The following is a 20,067-nucleotide window of genomic DNA, read 5'->3' as shown; positions in this document are numbered from 1 at the left end:
AAAATAAAAAAACAAGTAGGCGCATATATATTCTACCTAACATGTAAAATGTCATATATATTCTACCTAACAGTGATCATGAAAATGGTACCCACCATTTTAAAAAAGATGTTTTTTCCAAAACATGTTTTTAAATCATTGCTATATTCTAAGTATATGTTTCATATACTTACTTCCTGATCCACTAATGAAATGTCAGGCCTCAACCCCTCACAGTAATGCATGTAACGAAGAGAATTTCCTGGCAAATCTCCTCTCAGTAAGATAATTGCATCATGAGGCATAGAGGTGAGAAGGTTCTTTGCGAATTTATCGATCACATAGTTGGTCCTTTGGTCACAAATGCTAAATAAAAGGGTCCAAAAAAATTAAAATAGCAACACTTTGCTACAGTTTTAACAAGACTAGGCTTATTTTCAATGCCATTCTTTTCCCATCATACAATAAACATTCAGTGTTTCAATATATTCTAAAATAATACATATATCTGAAGAAAGAATATTATCGTCTGATAAGCAGCAGCTAATTGTGCAACTGAAAAAAAAATCAGTCTACTGCTTACTTCTGGAGTTTATAATCACCCCCACAAAGAGGGAATCAGCACACAAGAACAGGCCCTTTTTCCCCCTAAGTGCAATCCAATTTTATTTTCAGAAATTAAGATTTCTGATTCCACTTGGAATTTAAGGCAATTTTATGTTAACTCCATTTACTCAAAGGAACTTTCAGAAATGCAAAAGGAAATCTGCCCATTTCTGACTTGAATTTGTATGACATTTGTATGATTTTCTTGCATGCAGAGGTTGATCCTTTCCACTTCTCCCCTCCTGTGTTCCTCTCTGCCTTTGGAGATCAAGAAATCGCTAGGGGATGAGACCAATGAGAAGCAAGGGGAGGAAGAGTTTCCTGAGTTGTTTACTTCTCTCCAGGCATTATTTGCTATTGCCAATAACTTCATCCTTTTCAAGAATGAAGTGAACTTTCTAACTTCAAAGAAAAACTGCCATGAGTTCTAAGAGCGTTCTATGAAAAAAGAAAAAGATGACAAAACAGTAATTAGTATTAAAAAATGAGACAAGCAATGTCCTTTCTGTTGTTATCAGGTCCATTACATTTGACGGAGCTGAGAAACACAGCCTAAAGTTGAATACCTGGGTTAGTATCACAAAGCAAAGGAACACCTCTAGGAACAGAATACTATCCCTGCCTTTGTAATCGATGTAAAAATTACTGTTTCCTACCTACTTCCCTATGTTGCAGAGTGATGAGGCACATTTTGCCATCTAGCAAAGGTGCTACGTATTCCATTCCCCTGGGGCAAATGAAAAAAATCAAAACAAGATAAAAACACCTAGCCTGTGCAAACACGTCTGGGGTCGAACCTGGACTGCCCGAATGGCCTGAGCCAGGAGATGACTGGGATAAGAAAAGGCTGGGAAACACACTGTGAGTTTGGTGCACCTGCTTGAGCTAGCGATGATGCTGTGTCCAGGACATGCAGCCCCTTCTCTCAAGGCCTCCTGCTGGCCTTCCTAACACCAGCTCTACCCCAGTATTATAAAGAACAATGTTGTGTGTTTTTCTTTAACTTTTATTTTAGGTTCAGGGGTACATGTGTGGGTGTTATTTGTTATACAGGTAAATTCGTGTCACAGGGTTTGTTGTACAGATTATTTCGTCACCCAGGTTACTAAGCCTGGTACACAATAGTTACTTTTTTCTGATCCTCTTCCTCCTCCAAGCCTCCACTCTCAAGTAGGCCCCAGAAGTAGGCCCCAGTGTCTGTTGTTCCCCATCTTTGTATCCATGAGTTCTCATCGTTTAGCTCCCACTTGTAAGTGAGAAGATGCAGTATTAGGTTTTCTGTTCCTGTGTTAATTTGCCAAGGATAATGGCCTCCAGCTCCATCCATGTTCCTAAAAAGGACATGATCTCATTCTTTTTATTGCTGCATAGTATTCCATGGTATACATGGACCACTTTTTCTTTTTCCAATCTGCCACTGATGGGCATTTAGGTTGATTCCATGTCTTTGTTACTGTGAATAGCACTGCAATAAACATTTGCATGCATGTGTCTTTATGGTAGAATGATTTCTATTCCTTTGGGTATATACCCAGTAATAAGATTGCAGGGTTGAATGGTAAGAACATTGGTTTTTAAAGTTAAGTTAAAAGAGAAAATTTAATCCTTTAAAATAATACCAGTTAAATCTCACTATAGCAAAATTCTAAGGGACTCTCTCTTCCAGTTCCATAATGTGTACTTGATATTGCTAGAAATAAACGAACTATAATCTAAGACTTAGACATCTTTATGTTAGACTGAGATTCTTATTATAATGGTTATTAAACAGATTTGGGAAAATATATGTAATAGTAATAATATATGAGTTAAGAAACTTTGGCACTTAATTTTAAAATAATTAAGGCTGGTGTAGTGGCTCACACCTGTAATTCCAGCACTTTGGGAGGCTGAAGAGGGAGGCTTGCTTGAGACCAGCCTAGGCAACATAGTGAGACCTTGTCTCTACAAAAAAAAAAAAAAAAAAGAAGAAAGAAAAAAGGCATGCCAATGGTGGCATGTGTTCATAGTCCCAGCTACTGAGGAGGCTGAGGCAGAGGACTGCTTGAGCCCAGGAGTTCAAGGCTGTAGTAAGCTACAATCATGCCACTGTACTCCAGCCTAGGGGACAGAATAAGACCTTGTCTCAAAAAAAAAAAAAGTTAATATTTACTACTACAGAGTAAACTGGACATAAAGGGAAGCATAAAGTGAATTATTTTAGGGTATACAAAAAACCCTAAATCATTTTACTCTCCATCTAAGTGGTATTTTAGGTCATGGAATTTTACCTATACTAGGGATTCTAAAAGTATCTCTTGAGTTCTTTAGAGAAAAAGATACAAATAGTCTACATGCACCACCTAAACCCTTGCTTGCAATGGCCTGAAACCATACGTCGCCCATACTAAGATTCTGGTTCAGGAGGTTTAACAACCCTAAAAGCTAAAGAACTGCTGCATTCAACAAGGTGTCTCACTTTGAGTCCTGAAAACCAGTAGAAGTTAAAAATGAAATAAAGTGTTAGAATCTAAATATTCAGGTATCTCTGACTTGACAGCTACTTTTCATAAAAATAACCATGTGTTACCTGTAATTAGAATATATTTGGTAAACTACAAAAAGAGTTGCAGAAAGCCATTCCAGACACTGAAGCCCATTGCTATTCAGCACTCTGTTAGTCTCAGACACAACTGCAGCCAAACCAATGCCAGCGAGGACGGCCACTACCGCATTGCTCTGCATCCAGAATCGTTCCACCTGTGAAAGAGACAAGCAATCAGTAGGTCCAGTTGACTAGTTTATGCTATCAGTCAGCTACTTATATATTTTTAAAATATACTGCCTGCATTTAGTTGTGTGTACGTATTGTCATTCAGGTTTTGTTAACTGATTTCCCCAATCCAAGCCCAGGTCATTTCATTTTTCTATTTTCAAACATTCTTCCTTCCCAGTTTGACAAGTGCATCTCCCTTTTTAGATCCACACATTCACTTCAGTACTGTGGCCTTCGTCTTGAACTCCAGTAATACACAGGCTGAAGGAGTTAGAGAATGCTTTTGCTTTCCTCCTGATATTTCCTTCCACAGGGAGAAGCTCCACTGTCCTGGCCTCTCTCTGACCCCTCACGTATTTCCTCCTATAGGATGTAAGGACTTATCCAACTGGGGAGTTTGGGAGCTGGGACTGGACCTGCAGCACCCTTTCTTTTCCTCTCACTTTCTCCTGGAAGTGAGCTACCCATAGCAAGCACCTGTCCAGGTCCAGAGTCTATCTCTATGGCACGAGTTGGGTGGGGGAGACATGGGAAGAGGCTAGACCTCCACAGTACTGCCTATGACTAGTGGGTAAATCTGGCTATTCTGGGATGCTGGAAGAGGAAGTCCCCTTGGCTACAGATATAAGCCACATTTTCCAATCTCAGTATTACCAGATTAAAAGTGATTCTCCCACCCGTTGTACTGTGTTACGTTGTTTCTCAATTGATTCAGAACTCAGGTGATCAAGTAGGGTATTATTTATTAGGCTTCCTAAACACACACACACACAGACCACTCAGTTTCAGCTGTCAAAAAAGAGCTATTGACATTTACAGAGATTCTATTATAAGTAGAAGAAATACTCTAATCTCAGAGACTGCTGCCACAGAAAACAGAAACACGGTTGCTCTTTTGCCTAGGCCTCGGACTGGGTAGGTAAGAAATAAGGATATATGTTGTTAAGTGCCCTCAATTATAATTCATATTTCTTTTGCTATTAAAAAAATTCCAGGAGAAATGCAGTTGTACCTATATTTGCAAGCACACACACATACAATGACTGACTTAAATCTACTTTACATTCATTTTTCTATTTAACAACTGTGTTAATGAAACAATGCATTCTTTTTATCCTAAAAAGAGGCCTTAGCTGTATTGGCTCAATAATTTAACTTTGATTTATAAAAATGTATATAAAATTTTAACTATTCCTTAAGTAATTTGCTCTTCTACAAGATTTATGAAATGCAAATTTGTACATTCTTCACAAACTTTCTGGTCAAAGGATATATCTAAGTAAAACTTACCACACCCATGAAAAGTGGTTTTGAAATATCTAAATTTGCTCTCCAAGCAAAGAACAATGAATAAATGCAAAACATCCCAGTAAAAAGCCATACTAGTGACGGATTCTGTCGGTCCCTACAAAAAATAATAAAAATGTCTAAAATATTTATATACACGAATGTCAAATATAATATCACAGGACTTTAAACTATTAGATCTATAAAAACTTTCCATTTTTAACTAGAAGCAAAGAGAGATCTCGGTTTTAAAAATCTGAGTTGAAACAACCAAAATATAGTAATAAACTCGAACTACAACTTGGGACTACACAGTAAAGGATATAAAGCTAACATTCACAGAAGAAATGCAAACTACTAATTTTGTTAAATTTCAGAAGTGATCAAATATAGGCAAAATACAAATATTTTCATGCTTGAAATAATAAAGATTTAAGAACAATAAATCTCAATGTTGGTGTGAATGCAGTGGTATGACAATAAATGTTAGCATAATCCTTCAGAAAAGTTAATTTGATAATATTTTTATTAGAAGCCTTAAAATATTAATAATCATTGACTCAGTTATTTGTCATGCAGGCATAAATCTTTAAGCAATAACCAGAAATGTAAATAAAGATTAATCCATAAAAATGTTTTGGTATTACTTATAATAGTGGAAAAAGTGGAAGCAATCTAAAGAGTTCTCAATAGAAGAACAGTTAAATTAATTCTCCTATGGTCATAGGATGTTCTATTACATAGACATTTAAATGATTTTAAGTATTTTTATAGTATGAAAAAATGTTCACAATAAAATGTTTAAGTGTCAAGTAAACAAAACTATAGATACATGTACAAATATATATTTACATACAAATACATACATTCAACAGACTAGATCATAAATGAATAAATTAATGGAGATTTACAGTGCTGCATTTTCCAGGGTTTCTTTTGTCATCAGGGATTACTTTTATCATCAGAGGAATTTAAATAATAGCTTCTTTTTAAAATCAGCAATAATAATCGGTTATGGCAGAGTAAGGAATCAAACCTGAAGTTTAGGACATCAAATGACTGCCTACTTAGACAGTAATATAATGCTCAATTTCTTGAAATCATTGATTTAGAATCAGAATAAAAGTAAGAAAACAATACATATTTATTTTAATAGATAGCTAGGAGAGTCATTTATTTGGAGTATAAAATAATACTGGCAATGTCCTACAGTGACATACTGAAAACATTAATTCAATTCATGAACATAGAAAAATAACAGGAAAAGGAATTGTATTACTTACTTTCTTGCTAAACATATATTTGCACAAACTGCAAGGGCTTGGATGTTGAATGAGAGTTCGGTCCTCATATTTGTTACTTGAGAACTGCAAAAAACAACCTAACTTATTGTTGGCAGGAAACAAATTTCATTAATTCCATGTAAAACATTCCTTGTAGGATACATTTGATTATACACTGGGCTTGGGTCAGATTTTCCAATTGTGCCTTTTAAAGTTGGAAGAAAAAGTGCAATAGAAAGAGTTAAATAGTTCCAAGATGTTTTCCAATGGTAACATTTGGTTACCAACTTACATAATTTGGAATAGAATCAGGACAAATAATTTTTCTGTATTTTTGATATTGGTATACTGCATAGAATATCCGCGACTGGTTTGATAGGAAGCTGTTTGAAATGAATTTCTGAACTTTTTTCTGTTGGCAGTGTAGACATGGCCTCTAGTGATTTCGCAACTAATAACAAAATTAATTCAAGTAGCTTTCTGGAGATCTAATATGAAGAAAATAAAGGCCATGAGAGAGAATTCCCAGCCATTCTTTTGTGGGTTATCTTTTTCCTTAAATGGTTTCCTTGTTTTCTACATCATTTGTTTTGGTTCAAAAAACATTTAAGCAATCTCAGAGAAATGTATTATTCTTTTTCCTACAAATAAACTAAATTTTTCCATTAACTCATATGCATTTTAAGTTATTATGTGAGTTCTAAAATAGCTTCTGCTCTAGCTGTCTCCAATTTTTAAAAAAGAAATGACTCTATACATCATCTCAAATAACTTTCTTCTCCCTACCGGCAATTTTACTGGAGAAAATGTGATACCATAATTATGGAAACCATACAATGTGTATTTTACTAATGAAGACTCATCTACTATGAGAAGACGTCCTTACTCATTTTCAAATACACTTGAAAAATTGATTCCAGCATGAGGCCCAGTTCAAACCATTCTTCAAAAGGAATGAAGTCAGTCTCAAAATTAATTCTTGGAGATCTATTGCTTAAGTGTAAGCGCTAAAAGATGGTCACTGCCTAAGGTTAGATTCAATAATTTCCTTGTACAGGATTGCAATTTAGAGATATGCATGGGGAAAAAATTTAATTTGCTTGACTGGAAAAGGGTAGATGATTAGCTTCTATCATTTTGAAGGATTTTCTCATAAGTTAATTATCAGTTGCCTTTTTCAACATTCCTGCCCACCTGAAACAATTAAAGACTAGAAATTCTCATTCAGGGAGTGCTAAGATCATGCCTTCATTCTACATGACGACTTGGTCCACACAAAAGTGTGGGTGTGAGTGGTCATCACTTTTGTCAAGTCTTTTTTTCTGGGTATACAGCCTGCTATTATTTTAATGTGAAGGAGGCCGTTAAGGGTCTCAATAGATGACTTTTACGTGAAACTAATAATAGTTAGACATATGGTCTAGGATTACTCTCTAGCGTTCTTTGGAGTTCATGTAGGGTTTGCTAAGGCAAAATATAACAGCTATCCTTAATACTATAACAATCTCTGGAAGGTAGATAGAAAAGAGCAGGCAGTGAGTCCTGCATGGAGCAAAGCAGAATAAAATGAAAGCTCAGAGACATTGATATGACATATGACTGTCTTTATCTTTATTTTATTTATTTATCGAGACAGGGTCTCACTCTGTTGCCCAGGCTGGAGTACAGTGGCATGTACGATGAGGACTCACTGCAGCCTCGACCTCCTGGGCTCAAGTGATCCTCTCACCTCAGCCTCCTGAGTAGCTGTGACTACAGGTGCATACCACTATGCCTGTCTAATTTTTTTTTTTTTTTTTTTTAATGTTTTGTAGGCTGGTTGTGTTAGCTCACTCCTGTAATCCCAGCACTTTGGGAGGCCAAGGCAGGTGGATCACTTGAGGCCAGGAGTTTGAGACAGCCTGGCCAACATGGCGAGACCCTGTCTCTACTAAAAATACAAAAATTAGCTGGGTGTGGTAGCACATACCTGTAATCCCAGCTACTCAGGAGGCTGAGGTGGGAGGATCGCTTGAACCCAGGAGGCGGAGGTTGCAGTGAGCAGAGATCTCACCACTGCACTCCAGCCTGGGTGACAGGGCAAGACTCCATCTCAAAAAACATTTTTTTTTTTTGCAGAGACAAGGTCTCACTATGTTGCCCAGGCTGGTCTCAAACTCCTGTGCTCAAGCGATCCTCCCACTTTGGCTTCCCAAAGTGCTGGGATTACAGGCATGAGCCACTGCACCTAGTGCCATCTTTATCTTTGAAAAGAAAACTGAGCTTCTTGTTACATTCTCCCAGTGAAAATGAGAAAGCCACAAAAGTCTCACACATAAAAAGAAATATTTAAAATCAATGGTGAGAACCATCAAAAGGTTATGTGAAAGTAACTGATGGCAGGGAGATATTTCCAAGATATAATGTAAAGTAGAAAACAGCAGGCTAATGAAACAGTATGTTTACTATGATCCTACTTTTAAAAAGAAACAAAAATCCTAAAAATATTAGAAAAATGCAGTCCAAAATATTAACAGATTAATAATAGTGGTTATCTCTGCATGTTGGATTTATAGGTAGTTTTAATTTTCTTATTTTTGCTTACCTGTATTTTCTAAGTTTTCTATAAAGATTATGTACCTTTTTTGAAGTAGAAAAAAGAAGTCATTTAAACAGAAAGGAAGGAAGGATGGCTGGAAGAAAGCAAGCTAGTAAGTAAATTACACCGAAATTGTGAGAACTCATAAACTGCCTCACGTATAAAGTTGAAATATTCTCCTCACAGTTTTTTCCAAACAGCCCCAAGAGTTCCAAATTAGTAATTAGTTAGGACATCACTTCAGTGTTGTAGAAACCTATTTTCTTCCAAAATTTTGTATCAGGTTGGTATGGATATCTTTCCACTTGTCTTAATCTGTAGGTTTTAAAGCAAATATTAACCCAGTTTTCAAAGAACACTATTAAATAATATAGATAAAAATATATTTGCTTAAGCCAGCTCTAATAAGGTTGGATGTTAAAAATACGGAAGCCAAAGATAGAGCTTATGGCAAGGATAGCCTAAGGAAGTCATAGGAGACATTATATAAATTAAGCTCTAAAATACTAAAAACCAAAATAACAAGAAAACAGTGGTTCAATTGAAGGTTGAAACATTTTCGTTCTATAAATACTCTATATAGTATTCTAATATTCACCGTTGTGTTTATTGCTCATTTTAAGCTCTATCTTATTGAAGGAGGTGCTAAAAATATTTGAGAGTACAGTTGGCCCTCTGCCTCCATGGGTTCTGCCTCCGTGGATTCAACTAACCTTAAATCAAAAAACTTTGGGGAAAAAACTGTCTGCACAAACATATACAGATGTTTTTTCTTGTCATAATTCCCTAGACAATACAGCATAACAACTATTTACACAGCATTGACATTGTACTAAGTATGATAAGTAATCTAGAGATGATTTACAGTATACAAGAGGATGTACACAGGTTATATACAAATATTATGCCATTTTATATCAGGACTTGAGCACCCATGGAGTTTTACATCCTCAGGAGTTCCTGTAACCAATACCCCATGGATACCGAGGCACAACTATAAATACAAACAACTGTCAACTGTAGAGGTAAAAACTACTTCTCAGACATACTTTGTTACAAAGAGATGAACTCAGAAATCCCTAAAATCACTTAAAGGAACTAATAGAGAATTCATTTTAAAATAGTTTCAAATATTTCATACTCACAGCAATATTTCAGACATACTGGATCCTATTTCAGATTTGGCCTAAACACAAAAGACCAACGTTTATTTGCATAAGCATTAAACTGAAGCTTTATTAGGCTATTGTATTTTAACAATCTTGACTTAAAAGACATGGGTTTTCTTAAAAAAATTTTTTTTATTTTAGGTTCCGGGGTACGTGAGCAGGTTTGTAACATAGGTAAGTTGCATGTCAAGGGGGTTTGGTGTACAGATGATTTCATCACCCAGGTAATAAGCATAGTACCCAATAGGTAGTTTATTTTTATCCATTCCCTCCTCCTACCCTCTGCCCTCAAGTACACATGTGTTCATGTGTACTCAATGTTTAGCTCCCACTTATAAATGAGAACATGTGGTATTTGGTGTCCTGTTCCTGCATTAGTTCACTTAGGACATTAACTCATTCCTTTTTTATGGCTGTGTAGTATTCCATGGTGTATATGTACCACATTTTAAAAAATCCAGTCTACTGTTGATGGGCATTTAGGTTGATTCTATGTCTTTTCTATTGTGAATAGTGTTGTGATGAACATATGTGTGTATGTATCTTTATAGCAGAACAATTTATATTCCTTTGGATATATGGCCAATAATGGGATTGCTGGGTTGAATGGTAATTGTTTCAAGTTCTTTCAGAAATCGCCACATTGCTTTCCACAATGGCTGAACTAATTTACACTCCCACTAGCAGTGTATAAGCATTCTCTTTTCTCCAAAACCTCACCAGTATGTTTTTTGACTTTTTCATATAATAACCATTCTGACTTGTGTAAGATGGTATTTCATTGTGGTTCCAACTTTCATTTCTCTAATGATTAGTGATATTGTGCACTTTTTCATATGCTTTTTGGCTGTGTGTATGTCTAAAAGATACAGGTTTTAAATGTACAATGTATCATTTCTCTTCACTCAAAGTCTTTAGTTCAGAGTCTTATTGAATTTTTAAAGAGAAGTCAGTGAAAACTAATTTGGACATCGTTTAGGAAGAATTTTAGAAGTAATAATTGGCAGGCTGGGCACGGTGGCTCACACCTGTAATCCCAGCACTTTGGGAGGCTGAGGTGGGCGGATTACGAGGTCAGGAGCTCGAGACCAGCCTGGTCAACATGGTGAAACTCCGTCTCTACTAAAAATACAAAAACTTAGCCGGGCATGGTGGTGCACATCTATAATCCCAGCTACTCAGGAAGCTGAGGCAGGAGAATCACTTGAACCCAGGAGATGGAGGTTGCAGCGAGCCGAGATCACTCCACTGCACTCCAGCCTGAGCGACAGAGTGAGACTCTGTCTCAAAAAACAACAAAAAAAAAGCGGTGGGCGCAGTGGCTCAAGCCTGTAATCCCGGCACTTTGGGACACCGAGACGGGCGGATCACGAGGTCAGGAAATCGAAATCATCCTGGCTAATACGGTGAAACTCCGTCTCTACTAAAAACTACGAAAAACTAGCCGGGTGAGGTGGCGGGCGCCTGTAGTCCCAGCTACTCCGGAGGCTGAGGCAGGAGAATGGCGTAAACCCGGGAGGCGGAGCTTGCAGTGAGCAGAGATCGCGCCACTGCACTCCAGCCTGGGCGACAGAGGGAGACTCCGTCTCAAAAAAAAACCAAAAAACAAAAAACAATAATTGTTAGAAATCAGTTGAACTATTCCAGCAAAAATGATTTACATGTTAATAAATTAACAACCTTTTTATACTTCCATGATAGACTTTCCTTAAGCTCTTTATGAGCACTTTGATTAAAATTCATTACAACCTGTTCATCTATAATTTCACAATTATGTATGAATTATATAAATTTCAAATCTAGAATGGTCTTCAGACAATATTTTTATGGAATAACCAAAATAAGTAAAGCAGAATATAAATGTAAAGTATCAAACTCTCTAAATCAAAATAATTAATATTTTTCCTTTTTATTATTCTATTTTATTATGAAACATCTCCTACATACAAAAAACATATATAATACATCTTTAAGGGTCAAAGAGCTTTTTAAAAATCTACAGATCCATCATTCAAGAAACAAAACCTAATCAAGATCATAAGGTATCTCACAAAGCCCTCAAAGACTTTTTCTCCCTTATCCCACAGCAGTAACTACTACCTTGAATTTGGTGTTAATTATTTCCCTATTTTTTATAAATACATAGTTCTACTACTTTTGTATGTACCCTTGAACAATAGATTGTTTAGTTTTTGCATGGTTTAGAGTTCTGTATAAGTGGTATTACATACTACATACTCTTCTGAGACTTGCCTTCTTAAGTAGGACACAAAAGGACAAACCAAGAAAGAAAAACCTGATATAACTGTCTATATGAAAATAAAAAATCTTCTGCTTATCCTTTCATTTTTCAGATTATCTTTACTGTGACTATATTTAGTGTGTTCCCTTAATATGTCTTAGGAAAAGCAAGGCCTTTTCAACTTCTTTGGAGCACACTGTTTCCATTTAGTGAACTCATATCTTATGAGGCATTTACAGATACGTCTAGAGTTTTAAAAACTAGATACTAACATAAACACTGTTCATGAAATATGTAAAAAAATAAATAATAAGAAGTGGTTTGGTCAAAGAAAAATTTTTAAATGGAGGATTTTTTTTTCCTTCGATCTTTTCCAAATAGTTTTATTCACAGATCAATTGCCCATAGTGACTCACTGCTAACAAGACTGAAATTCTTCAACTGTAGGTGGAAGACTTTTTAATGATTGCTATCCTAAAAAGTATATTCAGGATATACAACTACATGATGTTAAATTAAGTGATTCCAACTTTTCTCTAACATATATCAAAGGCCCTATTCCAAGGGGCAAGTTTGTTACATAAATAACCAAAATAAAAATCTGATCCACTGTCACTGATAAATATTGTTTTTTTTAATCAAGGCCCAGGTAGAACACTGAAGTTTTGCCACTTGTTTCCTTAGAAGGGCTTTAAATCTGAATTTACCAGGCTGAAGGTTCCATATTCTTCCCTGAGAAAATGTGTCAAAAATCCCTGCAGCGTTGTCTGGTCTCCCCAGGTCCACCGGGCGTGATTAAGGTAAGATGAGATGGGAAGGTGGATATAGGGCAGCAAACCAGCAGAGAAGTACAGGCTCAACTTCAACAAAGAGCCCAGGGAGAGTTCCTGCATCAGAGCACATCGGGTGGTAAAACAATGTTTATTTTAGTAGATTCATCCTGGAACTTCAAGAACATATCAAGGAAAACACCAAATATGTTTACTCAGAGCTGATCTCCCAATTTATATTAAGTCACCACAGAATACTATGTTAAACCTTCTGATTACTATGGATTACTAGAAAATTGCATCAGCCTGAACTCCTTTGCATGGCAGGTGAAAGCTGAGTGAAGCAAATAATATTAGCAAAGGCTCATGAGTATCATGTTTACTGCATCACTTACATTTAAAACCATGTCATGACAAGCAGCATTGCACGGCTAAGATAACCTGCTTGGAAGTGATTATGTGTTGTTTGGCTGATTTTGAATATGCCCAAAATACAATTCTAAGACCAATTCACTTCGTCATCATCATTAGGAGTAGACTTCAACTATATATATTATTATGATTATACGTTGACAATTCTTTCAACAAGGGTTTTGAACATTTCAATGTTGGCATAAATGCAACTAGCTTTTATATAAACTCCAAGCTCATTCAAATGCTTTTTTCCCCCCTCAATTTACAATTAATTTCCCCTAATTAAAGAAAATTAGTTGTTATAAAAATGCTGCTTCATATACCTTATTTGGGAAAACATATTTCTCATTTGTAAAATACTTTTCTTAAAGGACAATATTGGCAAAGTTTTACAAATATTAAATCCAAAAGAATATGAATTCTGGTATATTCAATCAATTCCTGTATATCTGAACCAAGATTCAAATACTGCTTACTTTAGTAACTGGGAGAGGTGTTCTCTCACAAATATCGTATTTGGAAATTGCCAATTTTTTCCTTTACAAAAAAGAGAAATTCATAAGTGAGAATGAATATAAGAATCAAGGTTCACATTCACCAGAGGTAGAACAAGCAGTTGATTTACATTAGCATTTTCAAATAAACATTCGTAATTGAAAATGAAGTGTTTTATTACAGTACTGATTTCATTTGAGATTTCTATAGCAGTAATGAGATGCAAAAAAATGATGGCATGAAAGGAGTGTAAGAAATAACTAATCTAACAACATGCCTTTGCTATTCTTAAAATTAGTTTTAAAGAAAGTAAATGCTTATTTTTGCACAGTTTCTGCATATTATAAAGTTGAATTTAGATTGGTAAGATGAGTTGCTGCAGAATTTTCCTTTTGTGTGAAAAATAAACAGGGAGACAATTGCATAAGAGCTATTGCAGAGTTGGGGAATAAGTGGTTCCTAATCCTAACTGCACATTAAAATCACCTGGGGAACTTCTTAAAAATACTGATGTCTGGGCCTCACCCCAGATCATTTATATCAGAATTATTTTGGGGTAGAATCAAGTTTTAGCATAAATAAATAAATATATATATACACACACACACACCCCATGTATATATGTACATATAGATACACATACACATATGTACCTACATTACTATATACATAGGTACATCTGTGTATATATACACACAAACAAACACGAACTTTTAAAAAGTTTCTCAGATAAGTAAGCAGCCAGGGTTGAAACCAACTGACTCAGGACTTTCTGCTCTGTCTCAAATCACCTCACAGTGAGATCCAACTACCCTGTTACTTCATTGGTAGGCCTTATTTTCTAGCCTCTGCTTTTTAACTAATGGGAAATAAAGAGTCACAGTTCTCACAATTTCATCACTCTCTGTAGCTTACCTCAGTACAGGGAAAACAGGCCCTTAGTCCAGGCTCCAAAATTATCAACTCTGAATCCTCCATGTTTTACAGAAACTACATGTCTCTCCTTTCAATCAATTAACGTGAAATATGTGCTGAGAATGCACCCCTCTGATGTCTGTTCAGGTTAGAAGCCTGGCTAAGATGACTGATATTAGAGGGAGATGAATCCATCCACCCCCACTGATTCACAAGAGAAATATTTGGGCCTCTTTCTTGTATTCCACAGAAAAGATTCACTGAGTTATATTTCATACCTCCATTTTTAATCAAGCGTTTATATAATAAAAGGCCATATAAAGAACTTACTATATACACTATAAAACCACTGTTAAAGACACTGCTTGTTATGCCGTTTAATAAGCTTTACATAAGGACCTACATGATTGACTTCACAAAATTCAGTGCCAACGAAAAGTTCTTTCCTGTCAACTGCTATGTTTCCCTTTTACTCATTTTATTTTATTTTTTATTTTTATTTTTATTTTTTGGAGACAGAGTCTTGCTCTGTCACCCAGGCTGGAGTGCGGTGGCACAATATCGGCTCACTGCAACCTCCGCCTCTTGGGTTCAAGCGATTCTCCTGCCTCAGCCTCCCAAGTAACTGGGACTACAGGCGCACACTGCTACGCCTGGCTACTTTTTTTTGTATTTTTAGTAGAGACAGAGTTTCACTGTGTTGCCCAGACTGGTCTCGAACTCCTGAGCTCAGGCAATCCACCTGCCTTGGCCTCCCAAAGTGCTAAGATTACAGGCGTGAACCACCGCACCCAGCCCCTTTTACTTACTTTTTAATCACATCATAAAAATTTTATAACCTCCATGTTACCCTTTTTGCTTTACTGTTAAGAAGCTAATGTGTTCAAGCACAGTAAATAAAGCTATCTAAAGCTTTGGTATAATTATTTCCCTATCTCTAGATAATAATTTTATTTGTTTTATATGTTTTCTATTGTAATTCTGATTATAGCTGGGTATAATGAACAAATAATAAAAGGATAAGTAAAGCTGAGTTTGTACACAAACAAACAATAAGGTAAAAAGACTCTAGTGCTGGCTTTGTATATAGACTACTTTAACCTCTGGGTACCTAAATCTCTCATTGCCTAATGAAGTAATTTTCCTATGTTGCTTTATGTTGCCATTTTAATTAACAATCATTTTTTTTTTCTTTCAGAGAAGAAATAACAATAAATCCTTTTTAATTCTAGGGAATCTATTTTGAGAAAACAACACTGTTACCCGAGATTTTATTATTTAGTTCACAATAGCAGTGATGTCTGTTGAGAGCTGACTCTTCAGCACCTGGAGCAAGCATATGGCACAGGGCAAGGACTCGGCACACAGTTAAATAAATGAAGTATGATGGCACACCACTCTGTGTCTTAGAATGTATAAAATAATAATTAAGAAAATTTTATATTGTTGCTTTAAGTCCTTTCAGCCTACTTTCATCGAGATGCTATTCAGAATCAGTCACAAAATTATGGAACAGGCCAGATGCCACTGCAATCAATACCGCATAATTTTTGTAAATCCTATTTTTTTCAGTCAATATTGTTAGGCCCTAGGGTTATTTATGCTTTACATGAAACCCAAGAAAAATTAAAGTCTGAAATTTTCTCATGATAAAAATGTTATATAAAACCTAAGTAAAATATTGTACATTTTTATTTTCACAAAACTCAAAAACCTACCTTCTTTTTTAAAAGTTGAAAGAGAATCCAAGGTATTATGCACAATACATAGAGTATTATTGTGTGCTGGTTACATAAGCTAAGGCCACAGCAGAAAGCACCAATTTTAGCTATCTGAAAATAAATTTTAAAAAATTAAGAAAAAAATTCACCTAACACTCTAAGAACAATAACAAAAAGCCATTTTTATATTAAAACCAAGCATTTGTATCCTAAGTTAGGTTAAAATCAACCTCTAAGATGCAAGCAGTTATACTTTTTTTAAATAATCACTAATATTTGTTACTATTATTTTTGTTAATATTTTCCATGTTCATCAAATAATTGCAGTTTGATCTTAAATAACTCTTTTCAAACCAACTTTTAGAAAATCCTGTAGGATAAACAGGTAAGTTGTAATAGTAATAGGGTATTGTGTAATGCTTATTCAATTAAATCTATAATTGAAATTCAGCAATTGTTTTTTCTCCTATTAAGCAAATGAAATATAGTCTGTTTTGTTTAGAAACCTGGTTATCTCTGGGTGGTGTTTTTCAGTTTTTTCAACATGTGTTAGTTTCATAACTGGCAAAGATTCTCTCCTTTGACCAAACTCAAGTCAGGCTCCTCTAAACTCTTCCCAATTAGGTCCTGACTTTTGAGTTTCCATGTTCATCTCTGCATTGTCCAGTTTTAGCATCAATCCTGTCTAGTCAGTTTAGCCAGAACCCTCATCCTCAATATCTGATCAAGTTCTTCATCCACTACCATTCCTTAGGTGATGTCTGATCACCCTGGCTTGCTTTCAGCAAGAATTCAGTCACTTTACCCTGATGTTTCCTCTCAGTAATTTTCCATCCACTGACTCCCACCCTGCTCCTTGGCTATAAATTCCCACTTTTCCTATTTGGAGTTGAGCCTGATTTCTTTCCCCTACTACAAAACCCCATTGCAGTTGTCCCTATACCTGAACCTGAACAGTGTGCCTTCTCATAAAAAGTCTATTGAATATTTTAACATAATCAGACATTTTTTAAGCCAAAAAAACCCCTCTAATAGCATCACAGAAAACCACATATAAACCATGATGTTCTTTTGTTTCTACACTCTTTAACAACACAAAGCTGCCTATACTAAGATGATTTGGCATTTCCCAGTGTATAGACTGTAGGTTCTTAGAAGATAGGGTTCTTTTACATGTCAAGTGATTCTGATGATAGTGTTTACCTTAAAATTCATTGTAATTTCTTCTGAACTACTTCATGGTTTACATTTAATACTTTTCTCTTAGTTAAGTAAATTACAAATTCAACATTTTTTGGCAATTAAAGAGCGAGTCAATGTATCCTAATTTAAGGGGGCCAGTCTAGAACTTGGCACTTTCTGATAACATACACAAATAAATGATGGTGAATTAACCAACAAGCCTATCTTTCCCACGGGACACACAGGGGATTTCATAATCCTCTCACTCTCCAAAAAACTTTTAAACTCTGAGGGAAAAAAAGCGCCATGTTTTATAAGGGCTATTGTGGTTCCATCCATAATAAAAAAGACTGAGATCATTTTCTCTCTCAACATGCCAGATTATCCTGACAGTAATCAGAATAGATAAATGGTATTTAAGCCAACATTAAAAAGAAATACATCTGTCTAAAAATTAAAACAAAAACCGATTTCACTTTGATCAAAATAGGTTACCTTTGATCTCTCCTTAGCAGTTGCTGCTTCCTCAAAATGTACAGTAAGAGCCATAAGCAGCCCCACAAACAGATTGTTTAAGCTAAAAACCTCTGCTGCAATGGACCACTGCCATGTTAGACGAGAAAATGAAAACACCCCCGCAGCAAGGATTCCTCCAGCAGATGAGCCAGAAAGCCTGCAAACACAGATAACATGAAATCTTCTTTCCCAACAAAAAGAACTAACTTTATTTTCCTTTTTGTAAACTGTACCAGCAGAAATTATGACAGTCACCCAGCACTACTCCAACACATTATATGGTTAATACATTACCTCATATAATAATTTCTTTCAACAAATTTTAATTAGGAAGTTCATATGTTAACTTATTAATGAACAAATAAACAAACCTATGGCTAGAATGAGGTTCAGTCTTCATATGTAACTGCTAGAATTCACGCCAGTTCAGAAAACCTGAAGACACAGTAGCTAGAGAGAGAACAAACCTGTGTCATTTTCTTGCTCTATCCATGAAGAAGGATGGTCTAGTTAAGACCTAAATGTTTGATTGTAAAAATTAATGAAATGAAAAAATATTTATTCAGGAAAATGCATTCTCACTTCAGGTACAATGATTGGACCCAGGTACCTTTTATTTTCATCTCTCAGCATATGCCAAAGAATGTCTTGATCACAATATTTCATGATTTCAATATCTTATATAGTGCAGTTCTTAGTTTGTGAGGGTTTTTTCTTTAGACAAAGTTGAAGTTAAAACTAATTTTTTTCTCTAAAGATGGGAATGTAAATTTCAATAACACCAGAAGAATCAGATGCTACACTTAAAAACAAATTTCTCACCCACAAATGCCAACAAAACCCATACCATTCAAAACAATCAGGAATCTGGATCTCAGTTCAGAGATTTGATTTGAGACTGGTAGTGTGGTTGAATTTACTAATGCATATCAAACCAAAACAAGTTTCTATTTCCTTATAAATCTAAAACTATGAAAATGAAAGTGATTATGAAATGCCTATTTCTAACAGTGTTAGAAAATTCAGCAAGCATTACTGCGTCTAACAATTACCATATTCTATAGCTCCAAATCATCAATTTTCAACTATATTCTTTTGTATAAAAAGTTACAGAGTAGTTCTATGGCTTTTAGTCAATCATTATTTTTAAATGATTACATAAAAATCCCAATATCAGTAAACCTCTTTTTTCTTTGAGTTTCTGTTTGCAATTTATTTTTGTTTTCTTTCTCTTATAAAAATCAGCAGTTTCCCATTTCTTTCAGTTTCCCAGTCTTCCAGTGATCCTGATTCAACATATTATTTCTTCCTTCCAAATTACTTTCCTGTGTACTCATTCCTTTCTATTTGTATTTTTACTGCCTTACACTTAATTAAGAATTCCCTAATTTGTCTTCTGGTTTTCAATCTATTCTGCAATAATAACATCATATCAAGTTTCCTAAAACATATTCTTTATGACTACCCAGCCCAAAAACTTAAGGACTCTCCACTGCTTGAGGGATAAGTTCTAAATCAGACTGCCTGGAATCCAGGCTTCCAATAAACTAGCTCCCACTCACTCACTAATGATCAACATTATTCTCTCCACCCATTAGTCAGGCTCATCAAAACTTCCTAATAAGACATGCCTATGCCTAGTACTATACTTTTGCTCATTCTGTACCCCTGAATCTAATGTCCTCCCTGCTCCTTTCTATTTATTTAAATCCTACTTCTTTCTCAAATGTTTCTTCAATTCCTAGGTTTCAGCCCATTCTGTACATCTATAGTATTTGTCTGTAACAATTACTTTAACACTGGTTTTGAAATGTGAATTGGAGTTAAATTTCATTTATATTGGAAGTATCTAGCCCCAAACACACAAAGGAAACTTAGTGAACAAGAGAACAAGTTAAAGTATTTCTAACATTTTTAAAGGAACTTCGATGTTTCATATGTCAATATTATTTGGGAAAGTCAGCATAAGATACAAGATTCCTTCCTCAACTTAAAACCGAAATTAGCATCCTTGGAGAAATGGCTGATACTAGAGCTGGAGTAGCTCTAGCACAAAATTAGTCTGAAACATCTTGTGCCGGAAAGTCAAGAAGTGCTCAAAGAATGATGGGGGCATGACAGAAGGACACAGGAGTCAGCTTAAAGAGGCTCCCAC

At 35.4% G+C, this 20,067-nt stretch overlaps 1 protein-coding gene across 20 annotated transcripts in view; it reads right to left on the bottom strand.

Moving 5' to 3' along the window:
- TMEM260 (transmembrane protein 260) overlaps positions 1-20,067 on the bottom strand; it is a 66,153-nt gene that overhangs the window by 24,446 nt on the left and 21,640 nt on the right. For 4 of the 20 annotated variants that reach the window (XR_006699554.2, XR_012416318.1, XR_012416317.1 and 1 more), the window contains exons 4-11: positions 17,892-18,069; positions 16,212-16,325; positions 12,607-12,786; positions 9,634-9,674; positions 5,911-5,994; positions 4,631-4,745; positions 3,155-3,324; positions 174-345 (exon numbers count right to left, since the gene is read on the bottom strand). Coding sequence is in view for 9 of the 20 variants with exons in the window: in XM_005561337.4 (XP_005561394.2) it covers positions 174-345; positions 3,155-3,324; positions 4,631-4,745; positions 5,911-5,994; positions 9,634-9,674; positions 12,607-12,786; positions 16,212-16,325; positions 17,892-18,069 (1,054 nt within the window). In the remaining 11 variants the exon portion in view is untranslated. Of the gene's footprint in view, positions 1-173; positions 346-1,577; positions 1,917-3,154; positions 3,325-4,630; positions 4,746-5,910; positions 5,995-8,672; positions 8,785-9,633; positions 9,675-12,606; positions 12,787-16,211; positions 16,326-17,891; positions 18,070-18,283; positions 18,363-20,067 lie in introns of those variants that run through there. The other 16 variants (XR_012416321.1, XR_012416323.1, XM_073998529.1 and 13 more) reach the window with 11 other exon arrangements.

Source organism: Macaca fascicularis, chromosome 7, assembly GCF_037993035.2.
Source record: "Macaca fascicularis isolate 582-1 chromosome 7, T2T-MFA8v1.1".
NCBI classification, from domain to species: domain Eukaryota; kingdom Metazoa; phylum Chordata; class Mammalia; order Primates; family Cercopithecidae; genus Macaca; species Macaca fascicularis.
This window is presented reverse-complemented; position numbering and strand designations above follow the sequence as displayed.